This window comes from Sapajus apella, unplaced genomic scaffold (assembly GCF_009761245.1).
Source record: "Sapajus apella isolate SASKATOON/1434 unplaced genomic scaffold, GSC_monkey_1.0 scaffold62, whole genome shotgun sequence".
NCBI lineage: Eukaryota > Metazoa > Chordata > Mammalia > Primates > Cebidae > Sapajus > Sapajus apella.
The window spans coordinates 14,631,337-14,655,421 of NW_022437002.1; the positions used below are offsets into that span (position 1 = coordinate 14,631,337).

The window sequence follows — 24,085 nt, forward strand, 5'->3', positions numbered from 1 at the left end:
GCGAAGCCGTATCTCATTGTGCTTTTGATCTTCATTTCCTTAATGACTAGTAATGTTAAGCATCTTTTCATGTGCTTATTGGCCATAACTTAGATGTATATAAGAATCAGAGTCTTGAACAGTGACCTATATGGAATTGGCTTTTAGAAGTCCAGATTCACTGGGTGGCTCATGTCTGTAATCCCAGCACTTTGGTAGGCTGAGGCAGGAGGATAGCCTGAAGCAAAGAGTTCAAGACCAGTCTGGGCAACATGCGAGACACCATCTTTATAAAAAATAAATAATAAATTAGCCAGGTGTGATGGTGTGCACTACTTGGGATGCTGAGGTGGGAGGATTGCTTGAGCTCAGGAGGTCGAGGATGTAGTGAGCCATGATTGTACCGCCACAGCTTGGGTGACACAGTGAGACTCTGTCTCAACAAAAAGAAGAAGAAGAAGAGGTCCAGACTCAATGGAAGGACTGAGAACAGGCCTAGTCATAGGGAAAATTAGATAAGATTGAAGTGAGTATATCATTGTCCAAGATACAGCCAAGAATGAGGAAATTTTAAGTTAATGACTGAATTAGTGAAGCAGGAGTCAAAATTTAGATATCAGGGATCAAAAATCAAGGAGTTTCCTAAATTTCTGATATAACTTTAGCTGTTAAAGTTATACCACAACCATCAGTTCAAGACCAAGGTAGGCCTGGCACAGTGTCTCATGCCTATAATTACAGCACTTTGGGAGTCCGAGGCAGGTGAATCATCTGAAGTCAGGAGTTCGGGACCAGCCTGGCCAACATGGTAAAACCCCATGTCTACTAAAAATACAAAAAGTGGCTGGGTGCGATGGCTCACATCTGTAATTCCAGCACTTTGGGAGACTGAGGCGGGTGGATCACCAGAGGTCAGGACCAGCCTGGTCAATGTGGTGAAACCCCATATCTACTAAAAATACAAAAATCAGCCAGGTGTGGTGGCATATGCCTATCACAGCTACTTAAGAGGCTGAGGTGGGAGGATTGCTTGAACCTGGAAGGCAGAGGTTGCAGTGAGCCGAGATGGTGCCACTGCACTCCAGCCTGGGTGACAGAGCAAGACTCCATCTCAAAAAAAGAAAAAAAAAAATACAAAAATTGGCCGGGTGTGGTGGCGGGCACCTGTAGTCCCAGCTACTTGGGAGCCAGAGGCAGGAAAATCGCTTGAACCCAGAGGGCAGAGGTTGCAGTGAGCTGAGATTGTGCCACTGCACTCTAGGCTGGGTGACAGGGCGAGACTTCATCTCAAAAAAAAAGACCAAGGTAAGCCAGATACTTGAGTCCACGGCAGTAATTAAAGCTGCTGTTATGTAGGGAGTTAACCTTGGCCCACTCCCTGACATGGAAGGCAAGAAGATATGAGGCAGGCTAAGTATCCACATCTAGTGCCAGGCCCCTGACTTAAGGAAGAAGAAGAAACCCAAGAAAGGTCCATATTGAGGAGGCAAAATAAATTTTAACTGTGTTCAGATGTGTCTAAACTGAAATTTACTTTTATAGAAACTATAATGAGAAACATCACCAACACAAAATCAAGCTTCAAAAAGTCAAGTGTCGTTTAACTAATGAAGTAGAACTACGAGATAAGAGAATTAACCAATTTGAAGATGAAATTGGAATCCTGCAACATGAAATAGAAAAGGTAAGGAAAAAGTAAAAGGTGAAGAGATCACTGGTGATTCCCATGGTCACCCATTTGGAGAAAGCCCTTTCATTTTAAAAATTGTTTGTGGCCCCTTCATAGTCCTTGTTTTCATTTCTTTTCTTTGAACCATCTTTCAATGAGTAATTCTTTAAGCCCTGACCAAAAGTATGTAAGACTCCTAGTGCTGCTAAACTGAATCGAGTACTGAAAATATTCTGTACTGCCAACTTATGATCAATGTCTTGCCTTCAAATGGAAATGCCTTTTCTTAAACACCCCTGAGCACAGACTTCCAAATCACTCTCAGTAACTCATTTCTGTCTTTGTAGAGCCCTCATTCAGGGTTAGTTTTAAATGGCAGTGAAAAAGATGATCCCTACTCCTTTATCAATCCTTGCCTTCAAGCTTTTTTCTAAATATCCATGGTTCCTTTATGCTTGTCTTATTGCCCTTGTGACATAGTAGTGTATGAATAAGAAGAAAATGGGACAGATGAATAGAATCAAATGCGGAATGGTTGTGGGATTACTGAACTACATAAATTCAAGACAGAGAGTAACTCACTAGGCCAGTAAGGTTTTCCCTTCTTGGGATCTCTAGCCCTTTCAGAATTTTGAGAACTCTGTCATCACTCCTAAAAATATTCATTTCCACACTCAACAAATTTTTATACCACCACTATGTGCCAAGGATACCATAAACATTTATGTAATTTCAGTGATTCCATCAACTATCCTGGGACTCCAGGTCAAGAATTCCTTGACTATACACAGCAAAGCATTTTTAGAGTATAATAGGTGTGTCACAAATATTACATTCTTAGTTTTAAAACATTGGCTGGGTGCAGTGACTCACACCTTAATTGCAGCACTTTGAGAGGCCAAGGCAGGAGGATTGCTTGAGGCCAGGAGTTCAAGGTTACAGTGAGCTATAATCGTGCTTGTAAATAGCCACTGTACTCCAGCCTGGGCAACATAGAGAGGCTCTGTCTCTAACAAAAATATAAAATAAAAAAATCCTCTTGATACTCTAAACTATAGTGAGAGAAGAAAAATAAGTTGGATTTTTGCAGTATCCTTTTTTTTGCTATTAATTTGTCGAACATTTAGAGACTGAGATATAGCTTAGAACTAGAAAAAGACTACGGAAAATATATAAGAAAAAGTAGCAATCCATTTTAGTAGCACCCATGGGCCAAAAAAAAGGAAGAAGAAGAGGAGGCCGGATGCAGTGATTCATGCCTATAATCTCAGCACTTTGGGAGGCCAAGATGGGCAGTTCACCTGAGGTCAGGAGTTCGAGACCAGTCTGGCCAACATGGTAAAACCTGATCTCTACTAAAAAATACTAAAAAAAAAATTAGCCAGGCATGGTGGCAGGTGCCTGTAATCCCAGCTACTGGGGAGACTGAGGCAGGAGAATAGCTTGAACCGAGGAGATGGAGGTTGCAGTGAGCTGAGATAGTGCCATTGCACTCCAGCCTGAGCAACAAGAGCTAAATTCCATCTAAAAAAAAAAAAAAAAAGGAAGAAAGAAAGGGAAAAAAAGTAGCAATCCTAGTTCATTCGTCCAGCAGATATATCTTCAGCCTATTTCTTTATCACTAGTTCTTTCTCGTACTTTTGCATTTTACTTCTGGGCTGGAAAACAACCTTTCAGCAGTCATGCTAGCTTTCTTCCTGACTACACTGGGTTGAATAGTGTTCCCCCAAATTCATGTCCTAGAACCTTAGAATGTGACCTTTTATAGAAATAGGGTCTTTGCAGCTATAATTAGTTAAGATGACATTATCCTGAATTAGGATGAATCATAAATCTAAGATGATTGCTATCCTTATAGGAAGAGGGAAAAACATACAGACACAGACAGGGGAAGAATGCTTCCTGGTGGTGAAGTCACAGACTGGAATGATACAGCTACAAGCCGAGAAATAGCAAGGGTTGCTGGCAACCACTAGAAGCTAGGAGAAAGGCATGCAGCACGGTCTCTCTTGTAGCCCTCATAAGTAATTAACCCTGACAACAATGTGATTTCAGATTCCTAGCACTCAAAACTATGAGAAAATGGGCAGAAAACTAATGCATCTACCCGAAGAACCACAAGTCTTCATAAAATATGCTGGAGATCCCAAATAAGCAGAGGCTGACAGAGTAATTGGACCTTTTGCTCACTGCCATTGAAGGGTACTGTGGGCTTTGGCCTTAGATAGACTTGGTTTCAAATTCTAGCCCTGCCTGTGACCTTGGACAAGTCTCTGGGTATCACTTTCCTCATCTGTAAAATGAAGGAAATAGTCCCCACCTTCCATGCACAAGGTTTTTGTGAGTATTAAAACATAAAATTTCTAAAGTGGTACCTGGCGCATGTAAATTTTTCACAGATGTTATTTTCCCTTTTTTGGTATGTAATCTCTTAGAAGGGCCTGAGAAGCATGTTAATTGGTGGATTGATAGTTCACATGAGAAATTGTTAACAGAATTAGAACCACTTAGCCCAGAGAAGACTGATGTGAGAGCTCTTAATGCCAAAGCAGAACAAACCTAGGGATTCTTATTTTATGTATTTTAGGGCCCAAGGACCAGAGCACTGAGAATAAACATGCCAAGTTTACTTTCTGAGTCTTCAAAAAGTAATGCCACTTCTTTTGGCTTCATTACTTCAGCTTTTTCTTTATATAAAGAGCCAGTCGAGCCTTCTGTTGTGACCACTCTAACTAGACTTTCCCATTTTATCCTATTATCATAACATGTGTCTGGCATTTTTGCTTGTTTTAAAGAATACAGTATTTCCCAAGGACAAGGTGTCAGTTGCTTTCCTCATGCAGTGCACTTTTTAATCCAGTTATATCTGTCTAGGGTTTATCTGTGGGATGATTGCTTCCATTTCTCAATCCTTACCAATACGTTATTAATTAAATGTCTTTAAATTATAGCAGATGAGACTACCATTAGGTATGGCAGGGTCTTGGAGAAGGACTCTAAAGTCTGGAATAGTTTTTTTCATAACACAATCTGATCTACATCCTATAGGTCTTTAATAATAGATGGCCAGCCAGGCAAGGTGGCTTATGCCTATAATCCTAGCACTTTGGGAGGCTGAGGCAGGTGGATCACCCGAGGTCGGGAGTTCGAGATCAGCCTGGCCAGCATGGCGAAACCCCATCTCTACTAAAATTACAAAAATAAGTTGGGCATGGTGGCAGGCACCTATAATCTCAGCTATTCAGGAGGCTGAGGCAGGAGAATTGTTTGAACCCAGGGGTCAGAGGTTGCAGTGAGCCAAGATTGTGCCACTGCACTCCAGCCTGGGTGAAAGAATAAAACTCTGTCTAAAATAATAATAATAATAATAATAATAATAATAATAATAATAAATGACCAGTCTTTTCTGAATGACCTACATTAGTATCTTATTTCAAAGAAACATGTAGGCTGGGCACAGTGTCTCATGCCTGTAATCCCAATCCTTTGGGAGGCTGAAGCAGGAGTATATTTTGAGGCCAGGAGTTCAAGACCAGCCTGAGCAACAGAGCAAGACTCTGTCTCTACTATTTTATTTTATTTTTTATTTTAAAGAAACTTTTTTGGGACAGAGTCTCATTCTGTCACCCATGCTAGAGTGTAGTGGTGGGATCCTAGCTCACTGCAGTCTTGAACTCTACACTTGGTTTTTGTGTGTGTGTGTGTGAAGATGGAGTCTCACCATGTTAATCAGGCTGCTCTCAAACTCCTGAGCTCAAGCAGTCCTCCCACTTTGGCCTCCCAAGTGCCAGGTGTGAGCCACGGCACTTGGCCTCTGACCCTACAAAAAATTTAAAAATTAGCCAGGTGTGGTAGTTCATACATGTAGTCCTAGGTACTCAGGAGGCTGAAGCACATGATCACTTGAGCCCAGGAGTATGAGGTTACAGTGAGCCATGACCGTACCACTGTGCTCCAGTCTGGATGACAGAGCTAGATTCTATCCGAAAAAAAAAAAAAAAACAGCCGGGCACTGTGGCTCATGCCTGTAATCCCAACACTTTGGGAGGCTGAGGTGGTCAGATCACTTGTGATCAGGAGTTTGAGACCAGCCTGGCCAACATGGCGAAACTCTGTCTCTACTAAAAGTATAAAAATTAGCCAGTTGTTGTGGCGGGCGCCCGAATCCCAGCTGCTCAGGAGGCTGAGGCGGGAGAATGTCTTGAACCCAGGAGGCAGAGATTGTAGTGAGCCGAGATTGTGCCACTGCACTCCAGCCTACGTGACAGAGCGAGACTCTGTCTCAAAAAAAAAAAGAAAAAGAGAGAGAGAAACATGTAACGCTGACTTTCTCCAGTCTGCCAGAGATTGTTCCTCACTACTGTCGGGTGACGAACAAACACAAAAGTGTAGGCACTTGCCTGTTACCATTGACAGGTCCTTAGTGAGTGGAACTGGCAATTCTACACCTTTGAGCTCTAAACCCCTCACCAAAGGTAATATTTATTAATATCTACTGACTCTATATATAAGAGTATTAGTGGTTTTTCACAAAATGCACTCCTTTATCATTTTAGCTGTACCCTCAGTAGCTATTGCTTTGGGGGAAAATCATTGGTAAAAAATAAAATATGGTATCAGGCTAGAAATCATTTCAGCATTATCACTGCAAGAATAGTCTCACTGGCTGGGCGCAGTGGCTCACACCTGTAATCCCAACACTTTGGGAGGCTGAGGCAGGCGGATCACTTGAGGTTGGGAGTTCAAGACCACCCTGGCCAACATAGTGAAACCCTGTCTCTATTAAAAATACAAAAATTAGCTGGGTGTGGTAGTGGATGCCTGTAACCCCAGCTACTCAGGAAGCTGAGGCTGAACCCGGAAGCAGATGTTGCAGTGAGTTGAGATTCCGCCACTGTACTCCAGCCTGGGTGACAAAGCAAGACTCCATGTCAAAAAACAAAAACAAACAAACAAAAAGCATAATCTCACTACTTTCAGGGTCATGAAAAAGAAAAAAAAAAAATACATGACATAAAATAACCTCTCGAAAATTGACAAACTAGCTACAATGAATGACAATGTCAGCAAACAGGTAGAAAAAGACTAGGGGACAGGAAAAAAAATTAAATAAAGGAAAATATCTTCTAGATTTAGAAACCAGCTGATGCTCTTAAATTTATAATTCTTTCTCCTGCTGTAGTAATTAGGAGACTTTCTAATCCCTAGGAGAAGGCAATACAGGACCAGATCACTGCCCAAAATGATACCCTGATTTTAGAAAAAAGGAAACTTCTGGAGCAAGTCATAGAGCAAGAACGTTTGATCCACAGCAACAAATGGACGATATCTTCAATCCAAAGCAGGTAGGTGCCATCCTGCCTGGGAGCCAATAAACTCCACAAGAGGATGTTTCTCCCTCAACAAAGAGATGGTTCTATAGACCGTCCTTTGAGTTTGTAGCCTAGCCTATAACTCGCTCTCTGCTGTCTGCTGTTTTCAGCAGATCATACCAGTGGCAGAAATTGTTAAATTATAGAGAAGAATATCATGGACGAGGCTGGTTGGCTATTTAGATAGGCTGTTTTGTAATGTCGTTGCCTCACTGAGAACTTGGCTGTGTGCATTCTGACCTGTCATTTTGTGTGTGTTGGCCTACATTTTTATTCTTTGATACCAGTGGAATCAAGCTCGAACAAGAGAGAATCTCACAGAAGTAACTTAAATTCATGAAATCCACAGGATACCAGTGGGTTAATTTTTAATGAGAAATATTATAAGCAGAAAATAAGCCATGTCAGCCAGCCTGAGCATTCTCTTTTTCATAGGAGACTTTATTTAATTATAATCAAAGAGAGTGGATTGATGTTAACAGATAATGTTACCAATAATTGGAATAAGATTTGTCTGAGCAATTACTATATGCTAGGTACTGTTCTAAGCTCTTCCATTCATTTAATCCTGATACCAATCCCAGGACAGAGGCACTATTAGCCTTATTTTATGGATAGGAAGCCAAGGTCTAGAGAGGTGAGAGAACTCACCCAGCCCAGTCAGTGACAGAGCAGAATGTGGACCTCAGCAGCCTGGCCTAGACCATAGCACCATAGCCTGGGGAGAGTCTGCCAAGCAGACTGGAATGTTGTTGTCCACTGCTTTGGGCACACTCCTCCGGGCAGGCTTGGAGAATCTCTGAGGATCTTTTACTCTCTCTGTCTCCCCTTTTAGATGTCCCGTATAAATCATTGATTGCTCTTCTCAAACTGTCATAGCTTCTGACAGTCAGGAGCCAACACAATTAACTCATTACCTTTGCGTTAATGTTAATAATCTTTCTATCTTGCCCTACTGATGACACAGTCACCTGGATTGGACTTGAATGTTTTCCTTAGAGTAAGTTTCTTCCAAGGAATATTTCCTCATTTTATGGCTAAGGAAACTGAGGCTCAAATTTGTCACAACAATGTATATTTCATCAGGTTGCTAGCATATTAAATGAGCTAATACATGAAAAGTTTTAAGGGCTTATGGTGTGGGTAGGTTATATTGCGTAAATACACAGCAAGGACTTGAAACATGGTTGCTGCTTCTTCTGCTGCTGCTATTTCTACTTCACAAGAAATCAGAATCAGATCAGTATGAGAAGGGAACCAGATACAAGCTATGTAGCTACAATATTTGAGGATACTGAGTCTCTCTTGTTTCATTCCCACCCCTAAATGGGATCATATCCTCCCTTACATTTTTCAAGGAGTAGAATTATGCCTTTAATACTCTTGTACCTGTATTTAATAACCATGTACAGCCCAAAAGCTTATTAACTTTTACTTGGTGTATTAGTCAGGGTTCTCTTAGAGGGACAGAACCAATAGCAGATATATATATGTGTATATATATGTGTGTGTGCATGTATATATATATATGTATGTATGTATATATACACAATAAACTCCCCTATATAGATATATAAGTAAAGGGGAGTATATATATAAAGGAGAGTTTATTAAGTATTAACTTAACACGAGCACAAGGTCCACAATAGGCTGTCTGCAAGCTGACGAGCAAGGAGAGCCAGTCTGACTCCCAAAACTGAAGAACTTGGAGTCCTATGTTCGAGGGCAGGAAGCATCCAGCACCGGAGAAAGATGTAAACTGGGAGGAGACTAGGCCCGTCTCTCTTTTCCACGTTTTTCTGCCTGCTTTATATTCTCTGGAAGCTAATCAGATCATGCCCACCAGATTAAGGGTGGGTCTGCCTTCCCCAGACCACTGACTCCGGTGTTAATCTCTTTGGCAACACCCACACAGACACACCCAGGATAATACTTTGTATCACTCAACCCAATCAGGTTGACACTCAGTATTAACCATCACACTTGGTCTTGGAATATGGTGGGAATTATTCTGGCAAACTTGCTTCTAAAATGGTGGTCTAAGGGACAGTGGTCTAAGATCTAGGAATTTGGGGTTTTTAGTAATGACACAAAAATTTCTAATCATGCCATTGATTTATGCCATTCTTAGGGTACTTTACATGGATAAAGAAAATAAGCAATTACGTGAAAATAGTCTTCGTCTCACACAGCAGATTGGCTTCTTAGAGCGAATTATAAGGAGCATTCATATTCGCAGAGGAGAGGTAAGATGTGTGCTTCCTATTGGGCCTTTAATGTGAAGTTCGGGTTGCTACGGCTGCTGTGCCGTCTCTTCCCGTTGTCATTATATAGCTGTAGCCCTACTCTTGGCCTCATGGTAGGCTGTGGCAAAGAGGCTTTTGGCTACACACCAGGATAGCAGACCCTGAGACTGCTCTTGATCAGCTTTGCTCTTCACTGGGCCAGATATTAGCAAATTATCTCCTCCTATGTGATCTCCATATGTATGTATGCCTCACAGCTTTTTCCTTAATACACCGTATTGTCACTGCCCCTATTTTTCTCTATCTCATTAACTCAGCAGTGAGATCCTGGAGGGCAAGGATTTTATCTCATATATCCCTGTATCTATGGACAAGAACTCCATAAATATTTGAGATTGAATAAATATTCAGAGTTTTGACAGGTGTGCCTCATTCTCAACAGCCCTGTTTGCCATGTATGATTCTAGCCCCATCTGAAAGATAAGCAAATCTGAGGCTCAGTGAAATAAAGCAAAGTTTACTATGGCAAAGAGTCAAGCCTAAAGAGAGCGTCTGAGTGAAAGAAAAGCAATTATGTTCCAAAAGTCCAAGCAAACAAGTGGCCAAATGCAGATAGATGCAGAAAATAGTAAAGGTTCAGACCAGATCTATTGTCTGCCTCGTAAGCAAGTCAGCAACAGGGACTTCAGTGAACAGAATCATATTCTGAAACCAAGATGGAGGCTGGTTACTTTCTTCTCTGGTTTATATCACCTACTAGTTGCTTCTTCCCAAGACACGTAACAGTAGATCCTGCTTGTTGATCACTGTTGCTATAAGATCTACATCTTGTTTGTTCTCTGTGAGGTGATTATTTCCAAGCTATGTGAGGGTTTTTTGGTGTTTTGTTTTTTGCCAATTTTGTCAAAATAGAACTGCCAAATTATGTGGCTTGATATCTAGTAATTTATGTTTTTCCTTGAGCTACAATCGTTTTCAATTGTCTAGTCATTCATTCTTTTACTTATTCATTCAACAAATACTTATCAATTCCAGGAAATGGCCTAGGTCCTAGGAATACAAAGATAGTCTCTGTTTTCAGAAGCCTTTGGTCTAGTAGAGAAGGACAGACACTTTGTAAATAAATATTATAGTGTTACATGTGCTGAGTTATAACTTAATGAAGTATGTTCTGGGACCAATAGCTTTGAAATCCGTATTTTTACCCTTGAATCGAGGTAAAAAAGTTCACATGGGTCAGAGCTATAGCACATGAAACTCAATATTCCATATGTATCAAAGGTACCAACTTCTAACATCTTGATACCTATTAGAATAAATAACCAAAATTGTTTTTATACTTAGAATCTTAAGGAGTTTCGTCTTCCAAAATGGTGGCGTAGAGGCAAGCTGGCTTCTCTCCCCGCAACAAAAAGAGAGAAAGAAATATACAGCAGTGAGGTCGCCACCAGCAATAATGCAGAGCTCCAGCATGAGGATGAGTCCATTCCTGAGGTCACAGAGAAGTGGAAACACTCTGAGCAGATGGTAGGAGAATAGAACTTCCACATCTGTAATACCCTTCCCTCCATTTTGCCAAGCAACCACTGTTTGGAAAATCTCTCTCAACTTATGGTTTCTACACTGGAAAAAGTAAAATTGAGGTAGTCAAACAGATTCCCCACCTTCTTGGGTTCCCTAGCCAGAAACCTGTCCTTGGCTTAACCCATGGGTAGTATCACAACTTCCTGAAGACAGGCATATCCCTGAAGACAGGCATATCCCTGAAATATCCCTGAAACAGAGGAGGTGGGACTCTGCTCTGTAACTCAGCCAAAGGAGACATAAGAGTGGCTGTAGGAAGTATGTCCTCCAGGTCTCCTGGGCATGAACCCCTATTCATGACAGCCTTCCCAGGATAATCCCTTTGATACCTCCCCTATTTGGGACAGGCAGTGCTCTGACCATTTACTAGAGCCAAGTTGAACCTGGGCTTAAGGTGCCACCTAGAGCCCAAAAGGAGGCAGTAATCTAGCATTAAAGATTCAGCTGGGTACAGTGGCTCACGCCTGTAATCCCAACACTTTGGGAGGCCAAGGCAGGTGGATCACCTGAGGTCCGGAGTTTCAGACCAGCCTAGCCAACATAGTGAAACTCTGTCTCTACTAAAAATACAAAAATATTAGCTGGGCATGGTGGTGTGTGCCCATAATCCCAGTTACTCAGGAGGCTGAGGCTGGAGAATCACTTGAACCTGGGAGGCAGAGGTTACAGTGAGCTGAGATTGAGCCACTGCACTCCAGCCTGGGTGACAGAGCGAGACTCCATCTCAAAAAAATAAAAATAAATAAATACAGGGCACGGTGGCTCATGCCTGTAATCCCAGCACTTTGGGAGGCTGAGGTGGGTGACTCAAAAGGTCAGGAGTTCGAGACCAGCCTGGCCAATATGGTGAAACCCCATCTGTATTAAAAATACAAAAATTAGCTGGGCATGGTGGCTCATGCCTGTAGTCCCAGCTGCTCGGGAGATTGAGGCAGAAGAATTGCTTGAACTCAGGAGGTGGAGGTTGCAGTGAGCCAAGATCATGCCACTGTGCTCCAGCCTGGGTGATAGGGCAAGACTCCATCTCTAAATAAATAAATAAATAATTTAAAAAGTCACCAGGTAGCTGAATGGATAAAGAAACAAGACCCAACTATATGCTGCCCTCAAGAAATCCATCTCGCCTATAAAGACACATAGAGACTGAAAATGAAGGAGTGGAAAAGATATTCCATGCAACTGGAAACAAAAGAAGAGGGGGAATATAGCTATATTTATAACAGATAAATAGACTACAAGTCAAAGACTAAAAACAACAAGGAGGGTAACCTACATAAAGATAAAAGGGTCGGCTGGGTGCAGTGGCTCATGCCTATAATCCCTGTACTTTGGGAGGCTGAGGTAGGTGGATCACCTGAGGTCAGGAGTTCAAGACCAGCCTGACCGACTCACAGAAACTGCAGGAAGGGGAGAGAGATCCAAGATGGCTGATCGTTAGCATCTCAGGATTGTAGCTCCCAGTGAAAGCACAGAGAACAAGAGGATGCCACACTTTCAGACAAATTTTTGTTGCTCACGCACCAGGAGATTCCCAGTGGAGGAGCCCCACAGGTCGCCCGTGCAACTGTTGTGGCCAGCGAGGCGGTTTTGCCGCTGCCTTGGTGTGGCGGTTCTTGGTGCAGAGTCAGAAAAGCACCATCAATCATAACACTGCTGTTTTGGCCGGCGCAGTGGGTTGCTCAGATTTTAGCACTGGGAATCAACAAGTTGGACGTCCACTCAGAAACCCAATTATAAAGATGGTAATTATAAAGACCACAGGTGGAAAAATCTATAAAGAAGGGAAGAAAACAGCCTAAAAAGGCTGAGAATACCCAAACTCAAAACGCCTCTCCCTCTGCAGGGGATCACAGTTCCGCATCAGCAATGGAGCAAGGCCTGATGGAGAACGAGCGTGTTCCATTAACAGAAGCAGGCTTCAAAAGGTGGATGATAAGAAACTTCTGTGAATTAAAAGAACTTGTTCTAACCCAATGCAAAGAAACTAAGAACTTTGAAAAAAGGTTTGATGAAATGTTAACAAGAATACACAATTTAGAGAGGAATATAAGTGAATTAATGGAGCTGAAAAACACAACACAAGAACTTCATGAACTATGCACAAGTTTTAACAGCCGAATCAATCAAGCAGAAGAAAAGATATCAGAAGTCGAAGACCAACTTAATGAAATAAAACGAGAAGACAAGATTAGAGAAAAAAGGATAAAAAGGAACAAGCAAAGTCTCCAAGAAATATGGGACTATGTGAAAATACCTAATCTGTGCTTGATAGGTGCACCTGAATGTGATGAAGAGAATCAATCCAAGCTGGAAAATACACTTCAGGATATTATTCAGGAAAACTTTCCCAACCTAGCAAGGCAGGACAATATTCAACTCCAGGTAACACAGAGAACACTACAAAGATATTCCTCAAGAAGACCAACCTCAAGGCACATAATCGCCAGATTCACCAGGGTTGAAATGAACGAGAAGATACTGAGGGCAGCCAGAGAGAAAGGTCAGGTTACCCATAAAGGGAAGCCTATCAGACTCACAGCAGATCTCTCAGCAGAAACCCTACAAGCTAGAAGAGAGTGGGGGCCAATATTCAACATCCTTAAAGAAAAGAACTTTTAACCCAGAATTTTACATCCAGACAAACTAAGCTTCATAAGCGAAGGAAAAATAAAATCTTTTGTGAACAAGCAAGCACTCAGAGATTTCGTCACCACCAGGTCTGCTTTACAAGAGCTTCTGAAAGAACCACTACACATAGAAAGGAATAACCAGTATCAGCCTTTCTAAAAAATACCAAATAGTAAAGAGCATCAACATAATCAAGAATTTACATCAATGGGCAAAACAGCCAGCTAACATTAAATGTCAGTATTAAACTCACATATATTATTATTAATTCTAAATTTAAATCGACTAAATCCCCCAATCCAAAGACACAGACAGGCAACAAAAGCCAAAACCCATCGATATGCTGCATCCAGACCCATCTCACCTGAAAGGATACACAGTGACTCAAAACAAAGGGATGGAGAAAGATTTACCAACCAAATGGAGAGCAAAAATAAATAAATAAAAAGCAGGAGTTGCTTTAAAGCAACAAGGATCAAAAGAAGCAAATAAGGATATTACATAAAGATAAAAGGATCAATGCAACAAGAAGAGCTAAAGATCCTAAATATATATGCACTCAATACAGGAATACCCAGATATATAAGACTTACAAAGAGACTTAGACTCCCACACAATAATAGTGGGAGACTTCAACATCGATATTAGACAGATCAATGAGACAGGAAATTAACAACGATATCCAGGATTTGAACTCAGATCCGGAACAAGTAAACTTAATTAACATTTATAGAACTCTCCACTTTAAATACACAAAATATACACTCTTATCAGTACCACATCACATCTATTTACAGGTTTCAATGAAATATTGGTTGGCTGCCTGTTTGTTATTTCTTTCCTCATTTTTTTTTCATGTCTCTATTATTAAGCACAATTATAGGCATACCCGTTTATAGACTGCATTCTAGCCCGGGCAGTAAAGCAATACCCCCGTTCTCTCTCCCTCTTCCTCTTTCTCTTTCTTCCTCTCCTTCATTCTCTTTCTTTCTTTCTTTCTTTCTTTTTTTAGTTTAAAAAAAAAAAAAAAAGACCAGCCTGACCAACATGGAGGAACCCTGTCTCTACTAAAAATACAAAATTAGCTGGGTGTGGTGGTGCATGCCTGTAGTCCCAGCTACTCGGGAGGCTGAGGCAGGAGAATTGCTTGAACACAGGAGGCCGAGGTTGCAGTGAGCCAAGATACTCCAGCCTGGGCAACAAGAGTGAAACTCCATCTCAAAAAAAAAATAGATAAAAGGGTCAATTCAGCAAGAGAATATAACAATTATAAACATCTATGCATCCAACACCAGAGATCCCAAATTTATAAGGCTAACATTAATAGACCTAAAGTGAGAGATAGATTGCAATACAATAATAGTGGGGACTTTAACATCCAACTCTCCACAATGGGCAAGTCATCCCAACAGAAAATCAACAAATAGTGGAGTTAAACTACACACTAGACCTAGTAGACCTGACACTTATGGAACATACCCACCGTTGAAGAATACACATTCTTTTCATCAGCACATAGAACATTTTTCAGAATAGACCATATCTTAGACCACAAACAAGTCTATACAAATTCAAAAAATAGAAATTGTATCAAGTGTCTTCTTTGAACACAATGAAATGAAACTAGAAATCGGTAACAGGAAAAACCTTGGAAACTACACAAGCCCATGGAAATGAAACAACATATTCCCAAATGACCAATGGGTTAATTAAGAAATTAAGATTGAAAGTTTAAAATATATTGAAACAAACGGAAATGGGAATACAAAATCTATGGGACACGATAAAAGCAATATTAAGAGGGAAGTTTATAATAAACACCTATATCAAAAAAAAAGTAGTCTTTAAATAAACAACCTAAAGATGCACCTCAAGAAACTAGAAAAGAAAGAACAAACCAAACCCAAAATTGATACAAGGAAAGAAATAATAAAGATCAGAGCAGAAATAAATGAAATTGAGATTAAAAGAACAATACAGGCCAGGAGCAGTGGCTCATGCCTGTAATCCCAGCACTTTGGGAGGCTGAGGCAGATGGATCACGAGGTCAGGAGTTTGAGACTAGCCTGGCCAATATGGTGGAACCCCATCGCTACTAAAAATAGAAAAATTAGCCAAGTGTGGTGGCACATGCCTGTAGTGCCAACTACTCAGGAGGCTGAGGCAGAATAATTGCATGAACCAGGGAGGCATAGGTTGCAGTGAGCCAAGATCGTGCCATTGCACTCCAGCTTGGGTGACAGAGTAAGACTCCATCTCAAAAAAAAAAAAAAGAACAGTACAGAAGACCAATGAAACAAAAAATTGGGGTTTTTTTAAAAAAAGAAAACAAAATCAACAAATCTTTAGCTGGACTAAGAAAAAAAGAGAGAAGACCCAAATAAATAAATAAGAAATGAATATGTCCACAGTAGGATGATGAAAAAAAAAAAGAAATGAAAAGGGAGACATAACAACTGAGATTTTAGAAATACAAAGAATTTTATTCAGGTTTTTGCCTTGAATCTAAAAGATTTAAAAAAAAAAAAAAAAAGAAATACAAAGAATCATTAGAGACTATTATGAATAACCATATGCCAACAAGTAGGAAAACTTAGAAGAAATGGATAAATTTCTAGAAACGTACAACCTACCAAGAATGAACCATGGAGAAATAGAAAACTTCAACAAACAAATAATGAATCATGAGATCAAAGCCAAAATAAAACATCTCCCATCAAAGAAAAGCCCAGAACCTTCTGGATTCACTCCTGAAGTCCACCAAGTATTTAAAGAATGAATATCAGTCTGACTCAAATTCTTCCAAAAAAATAAAGAGGACGGAATACTGAAAAACTGATTAAATGAGGCCACCATTACCCTGATGCCAAAACCAGATAAGACTTTAAAAAGATCATTCACCATGATCAAGTAAGATTTGTCCCAGGAATACAAGGTTGGTTCAACATATGCAAATCAATAAACATGATACACCACATTAATAGAATGAAAGACAAAAACCATATGATCATCTTATTAGATACAGAAAAAGCATTTGACAAAATTCAAATCTTTTCATGATAAAAACTCTCAAAAGATTAGGTTTAGAAGGAATATACCTCAATACAATAAAGGCAATATATGACACGCTCACAGCTAACATTATACTCAATGGTGAAAGTTGGAAGCTTTTTCTCAAAGATTAGGAACAAGGCAAGGATGTCCACTATCATCACTTCTATTTCATATATACTGGAAATCTTTGCCAGAGCAATTAGGCAAGAAAAAGAAATAAAAGGCATCCAAATAGGAAAGGAAAAAGTGAAATTGTGTCTATTTGTTGACAACATGATCTTAATATATAGAAATCCCTAAAAACTGTTAGAACTAAGAAGCAGGTACAGTAAAGTTGCAGGATACAAAATCAACACACCAAAATCAGTAGTGTTTCTATACACCAACAACACATTATCCAAAAAAAGAATCAAGAAAATAATACCATTTACAATAATTACCAAAGAAATAAACTACTTAGGAATAAATTTAACCAAGGAGGTGAAAGATCTGTATACTTAAAACCACCAAACTTTGATGAAATAAATACAAGAAATGAAAAGATATTAGTGAGGCCGGGCACGGTGGCTCAAGCCTGTAATCCCAGCACTTTGGGAGGCCGAGGCGGGTGGATCACGAGGTCAAGAGATCGAGACCATCCTGGTCAACATGGTGAAACCCCGTCTCTACTAAAAATACAAAACATTAGCTGGGCATGGTGGCGCGTGCCTGTAATCCCAGCTACTGAGGAGGCTGGGGCAGGAGAATTGCCTGAACCCAGGAGGCGGAGGTTGCCGTGAGCCGAGATCGCGCCATTGCACTCCAGCCTGGGTAACAAGAGTGAAACTCCGTCTCAAAAAAAAAAAAAAAGAAAGAAAGAAAAGATATTAGTGTTCATGAATTGAAAGAATTAATATTGCTAAAATGTCCACACTACCCAAAGCAATCTATAGGTTCAGTGCAATACCTATCAAAATTCCAATGTCATTTTTCATAGACATGGAAAAAACAATCCTAAAATTCATGTGAAACTACAAAAACCCCCTAATAGCCAAGATAATATTCAGCAGAAAGAACAAAGCTGGAGGCTTCATACCACCTGATTTCAAACTATATTACAGATTGGGCATGGTGGCTCATAATTATAATCCCAGCAATTTGGGAGGCTGAGGAGGGCAGATTTCTTGAGCCCAGGAGTTTGAGACCAGCTTGTGCCCAGTAGTTCAAGACCAACATGGCAAAACCCCATCTCCATAAAAAAGTAAAAAATTAGGCCAGGCACAGTGGCTCATACCTGTAATCCCAGCACTTTGGGAGGCCGAGACAGGTGGATCACCTCAGGTCAGGACTTTGAGACCGGCCTAACTAACATGGTGAAACCCCGTCTCTACTAAAAATACAAAAGTTAGCTGGGCATGGTAGTGGGCACCTGTAATCCCAGCTACTTAGGAGGCTGAGGCAGGAGAATCGCTTGAGCACGTGAGGCAGAGGTTGCAGTGAGCTGAGATTGCACCATTGCACTCCAGCCTGGGCAACAAGAGTGAAAGTCCAACTCAAAAAAAAAAAAAAAAAAATTAGCTGGGTGGTAATATCAGGTACTTGGGAGGCTGAGGCAGGAGGGTTGCTTGAATCCAGGTGGTAGAGGTTGCAGTGAGCCATGACTGTGCCACTGCACTCCAGCCTAGGTAACAGAGCAAGACCCTTTCTAAAATATATATATATATATATATATATATATATATATATATATGCACACACACATATATACCTATATTCTGTTTTATACATATTCTGTTATATATATATTCTGTTATATATATAATAGCTATAATAATTATATACATATATTCTGTTTTATATATATATATGTAACAGAACTACAATGATTATAACAACATGGTACTGGCATAAAAATAGACACATTGACCAAATGGAACAGCATAGAGAGCCTAAAACAAACCCACATTTACAGTCAATTGATTTTTCTTTTTCTGTTGCCCAGGCTGGAGTGCAGTGGTACAATTATAGCTCACTTCAGCCTCAACTTCCTGGGCTCAAGCAATCCTCCCACCTCAGCCTTCCAAGTAGATGGAACGCCAAGTAGCTGGAATACCAAGTAGCTGGTGCACGCCATCACAGCCAGCTAATTTAAAAAAATTTTTGTAGCAATGGGGTCTTGTCCTATTGCCCAGGCTGGTCTCAAACTCCTGGGCTTAGGCAATGTTTCTTCCTTGGCCTCCCAAAATTCTGGGATTATAGGTGTTATACGCCACACCTGGCCTACAGTCAATTGATTTTTTGACAAAGAATGAGAATGACATTGAGAAAATAAGAGTCTCTTCGACAAAACAGTGTTGAGAAAACTGGATATCCACGTGCAGAAGAATGAAATTGGACCTTTACCTAACACCACATTAAAAAAATTGAATCCAAATGGAGTAAAGACTTAAAGACAAGATCTGATCCTGAGATGTTTAATTGGCGTTAGATAAAATTTTTTTTAAAAAAAGACAAGATCTGAAATTGTAAAACTACTAGAAGCACACTACATAAGGAAAAAACTACATGATGTTGATCTGGGCAATTATTTTTTCAATTTGACACCAAAAGCTCAGGGAACAAAAACGAAAATATACAAATGGGATGGGATTACATCAAACTAAAAAGCTTCTACACAGCAAAAGAAACAATTAACAGGGTGAAAAGGCAACCTATGGATTGGGAGAAAATATCTATAAGCTACACATCTGATAAGGGATTAATATCCAAAATATATAAGGATCTCAACTCAATGGCAAGAAAACAACCCAATTAAAAAGTGGGCAAAGGACCTGAATAAACATTTTCCAAAAGAAGACATATAAATGGACAACAGATATATAGAAAAAAAAAAGCTCACCATCATTATGGAATCATTACGGAAATGCACATTAAAACCACAATGAGGGCCGGGCGCGGTGGCTCAAGCCTGTAATCCCAGCACTTTGGGAGGCCGAGGCGGGTGGATCACGAGGTCAAGAGATCGAGACCATCCTGGTCAACATGGTGAAACCCCGTCTCTACTAAAAAAAATACAAGAAATTAGCTGGGCATGGTAGTGTGTGCCTGTAATCCCAACTACTCAGGAGGCTGAGGCAGGAGAATTGCCTGAACCCAGGAGGTGGAGGTTGTGGTGAGCCGAGATCGTGCCATTGCACTCCAGCCTGGGTAACAGGAGGAAAACTCCGCCTTACCAAAAAAAAAAAAAAAAAAAACACAATGAGATATCATTTCACACCTGTCAGAATGACTATTATCAAAAAATATGAAAGATAAGGGCCAGGAATGGTAGCATACACCTGTAATCCCAGCAATTTGGGAGGCTGAAGTGGGAAGATCGCTTGAGGTCAGGAGTTCCAGACCAGCCTGAGCAACACAGCAAGACCCTGTATCTACAAAAAACAAAACAAAACAAAACAAAAAAAACCTTGTTTTAATTAGTTGGGTGTGGTGTCATGCACCTGTGGTTGTAGCTTCTCAGGAGGCTGAGGTGGGAGGATTCCTTAAGTCCAGGAGGTCAAGGCTGCAGTAAGCTATGTTCATGCCACTGCAATCCAGCCTGGGTGACAGAGCAAGACCCTGTCTCAACAAACAAACCAAAAATGTGAAAGATAATGTGTTAGCAATGATATGGAGAAAAGGGAAATCTTGTACACTGTTGGTTGGGATATAAATTAGAACAGCAATTATGGATAACTGTGTGGAATTTCCCCAACAAAGTGAAAGCAGAACTACCATATGATCCAGCAATCTTACTTCTGGGTATACATCCAAAGGATTTGAAGTTAGTATGTGATATACACTATGGTGTGCGGAAATGTGGTGTATATATACACAATAGAATACTATTCAGCCTTAAAAAGGAGGGAAATTCTGTCATTTGCAACAACATTGGTGAACCTGGTGGACATTATGCTAAGGGAAAAAAGCCTGGCACAGGAAAACAAATACCACATCTTCTCACTTAAATGTGGAATCTAAAACAATTGAACACATGTAAGCATAGAGCAAAATGCTGGTTACCAGAGGCTAAGGGGTGGGGAAGAAATGGGGAGATGTTGGCCAAAGGTGCAATGTTTCAGTTGGACAGGAGGAATAAGTATTTGAGGTGATGGATATGTTAATTACCTAAATTCACTCATTCCACATTATATATCATAGCATCACTTTGTACCCCATAAATATATGTACTTGTAATTTGTCAATATTCAATAGTATAAATAAAAATTTTTACACTTTCTGACCATCACAATATCCAAGAAAAATAAAAATGTGTCCTACCAGAAACTTGCACATATTCATAGAAGCATTATTCATAATAACTAAAAAGTAAAAACAACCCACGTTCCATCACTTGATGAACTGATAAGCAAAATTTGTTTTATCCAAACATTGGAATATTATTCAGCCATAAAAGACATGAAGTTGCCAGGGGCGGTGGCTCACGCCTGTAATCTCAGTACATTGGGAGGCCGAGGCGGGTGGATCACGAGGTCAAGAGATCGAGACCATCCTGGTCAACATGGTGGAACCCCGTCTCTACTAAAAATACAAAAATTAGCTGGGCATAGTGGCGCATGCCTGTAATCCCAGCTACTCAGGAGGCTGAGGCAGGAGAATTGCCTGGACCCAGGAGGTGGAGGTTGCGGTGAGCCGAGATCGCGCCATTGCACTCCAGCCTGCGGAACAAGAGTGAAATTCCGTCTCAAAAAAAAAAAAAAAAAAGACATGAAGTATTGATACAACATAATGAACCTTGAAAACATGCTAATGTTTTTTTAAATTATTTTTATTTTTATTTTAGACAGAGTCTTGCTCTGTCACCCAGGCTGGAGTGCAATGGCACAATCTCAGCTCACTGCAACCTCCATCTCCCAGGTTCAAGCAATTCTCCTACTTCCGCCTCCCAAGTAGCTGGGATTACAGGCAGGCACCACCACGCCCGGCTAATTTTTTTGTATTTTTAGTAGAGACGGGATTTCACCATATTGGCCAGGCTGGTCTTGAACTCCTGACCCTGTGATCAGCCTCCCAAAGTGCTAGGATTACAGGTGTGAGCCACCACGCCTGGCCAGATGCTAATATTTTAAAGAAGGCAAACATAAAAGGCCACATATTATATGATTCCATTTATGTGAAACATCCAGAATAAAAATCCATAAAGACAGAAAGTATATTAGTGATTGCCAAGGACTTGGGGCTGAATAAATGGGGAGTGGACTGTCCTAGATATGGGCTTTTTTAGGGAGTGATGAATATGTTCTGGAGCTATCTAGTGGTGATTGTTGCATAACTGTGCGAGTACATTAGAAAGTACTGAATTGAACCTATTAAAAGGGAAAACTTTATAATATGTGAGTTACTTCTCAACAAAGCTGTTATTTTAAAAATAAAAATTTTCTGCAATATCTCCAAAAAATATATATAACGAAAGAAGCAAGGTGAAGATAGTATGTTTAGTACCAGGTATATAAAACTAGATAGACACAGATAGTCTATAGATAGAGAGATATAGATAGATTATATAGAGATGTGGGATGGCAACCAACTTTTCATTCTGTGCCCTTTTATGTTTTTCATAGTTTGTACTATGTGCAGGTATTATATCTACCATATGTATATTTTTTTCTAGGATCATACTAGAAATAGTTTATCATAACTTTTCACATTCATCCTTTCTTTCCTGTTAGGAAACAACAATTAGTGACATCTTTGAATCTGAAGTAATGAATGAAGCATTGCCTTTATCAAACTCCAGGTTAGTAAAGTCAAGACAGTCGTCTGAGATGAACTCCCAGCCATGCCTGAGAGTCGTAGCTGCCTAACTAGTCCTAGATTGCTGGCTTGAAAAGGCATAGCATTCTGGAGTCATTTACTCTACATGAATTATCTGAATCTTCTTCCAATTCCTCCCCTTCACCCCTACACCCCATAGAATCCTGACTTAAGATAGGAAATAATCTATGAACATAGGTTTAAGGTAAATTTTATTTGGCTTTCTTTGTATAACAGTTGCAAAAAAAAATGAAATTTTATCAATGGCCTATATCCCTGTAACCCCAAACTGCTACCAAGAAACTCTATCTACATCATGTCCTCACACCTGGCCTTTCTTAGTTTTTCAGGAAAAGATTTGGTAGAGTCATTTGTAAGTCTTCAAGAGACTGAAGTGATTAAGTCAAAAGAAGCAATGGCAAGTTCAGAGTCCCCTGAGAATCTTTTGTGTTCACAGAATTCTGAGGCTGGATACATAAATGTGGCTTCTCTGAAAGAGACACACGGTATACAAGAACAAGACCAAAAGTCAGAGCTATAAAATCACTGTTGCCTAAAGCTATACTGAACAAAATTGCTAACTTAAAGCCTGGACACAAAAGTGGACCATGACATTGAGAAGAGTTACCACAGATCCCAAATGGATGTCAACCAAGTGTCTTCAAAATTGCTGATAAATTCATTAAAGCCATTCTAAAAATGGATTTTTCAAGTTTGTTTGATATCCTCAGATACCTTGTATTGATCAATATATTGACTTTAGTTCAATGATTTATTTAGGTTTCTTTTCAGCAGAGCACATGTATGGTTAATTCGGCATTCTTTCCCATTATTATGGGTATATTTTCAATTTATTTTTTAAGAGTAAAAACAATACAGTCACATTAAAGCAAATATTTTTTTTAAAAAAAACCCTCCTATAATACCACAATCTTAACACAACTATTTTTATTTTACAATTGTTCCCTTTTGGTCATAATTCAAATACATATATTCTAAATGGGTATTATAATAATATTGTATATTCATTTTCATAGTCTGATTCTTCATTTACCGTATGTATCATGGAAACATTTTCAATAGCTATATGATATTCAATCATGTTGATGTTCTATAATTATTTTTTATGGGAAAATTTTTATTTTTATTTATTTATTTTTTTGAGACAGAGTTTCTCGCTCTGTCACCCAGGCTGGAGTGCAGTGGTGCAATCTTGGCTCACTGCAACCTCCTCCTCCCGGATTCAAGCAATTCTCTGCCTCAGCCTCCAAGTGGCTGGGATTACAGGTGCCCACCACCACGCCCAACTAATTTTTGTATTTTTAGTAGAGATGGGGTTTCACCATCTTGGCCAGGCTGGTCTCGAACTCCTGACATCATGATCCACCGCCTTGGCCTCCCAAAGTGCTGGGATGAGCCACAGCGCCCTGCCCTAGGAAAAGTTTTAAACATTTAATTAAAAAGATTTAGAGCAATACATTATTTAAAAGTGGATAGGAAGCCAGGCACGGTGGCTCATGCCTGTAATCACAGCACTTTGGGAGGCCAAGGTGGGCAGATCACCTGAGGTCAGGAGTTTGAGACCAGCCTGGCCAACATGGGGAAACTCCGTCTCTACCAAAAACACAAAAAAAATTAAGCCGGGTGTGGTGGCACCCGCCTGTAGTCCCAGCTACTGGGGTGGCTAAGCTGGAGAATTGCTTGAACCCAAGAGGTGGAGGTTTCAGTGAGCCAAGATTGTGCTACTGCACTGCAGCCTG

The 24,085-nt window shown here is 40.2% G+C and overlaps 1 protein-coding gene across 13 annotated transcripts in view; it reads left to right on the forward strand.

Moving 5' to 3' along the window:
- The window catches only part of CCDC30 (coiled-coil domain containing 30), a 191,209-nt gene extending 167,985 nt beyond the window's left edge, over positions 1 to 23,224 (forward strand). For 11 of the 13 annotated variants that reach the window (XM_032247165.1, XM_032247166.1, XM_032247167.1 and 8 more), the window contains 6 exons: positions 1,522 to 1,663; positions 6,857 to 6,993; positions 9,152 to 9,266; positions 10,611 to 10,793; positions 22,241 to 22,308; positions 22,668 to 23,221. In XM_032247165.1, coding sequence (XP_032103056.1) covers positions 1,522 to 1,663; positions 6,857 to 6,993; positions 9,152 to 9,266; positions 10,611 to 10,793; positions 22,241 to 22,308; positions 22,668 to 22,866 — 844 coding nt within the window. In that variant the 3' untranslated portion in view covers positions 22,867 to 23,221. Of the gene's footprint in view, positions 1 to 1,521; positions 1,664 to 6,856; positions 6,994 to 9,151; positions 9,267 to 10,610; positions 10,794 to 22,240; positions 22,309 to 22,667 lie in introns of all 13 variants that reach the window. The other 2 variants (XM_032247172.1, XM_032247164.1) reach the window with 2 other exon arrangements.
- Positions 23,225 to 24,085: the final 861 nt, after the last annotated feature.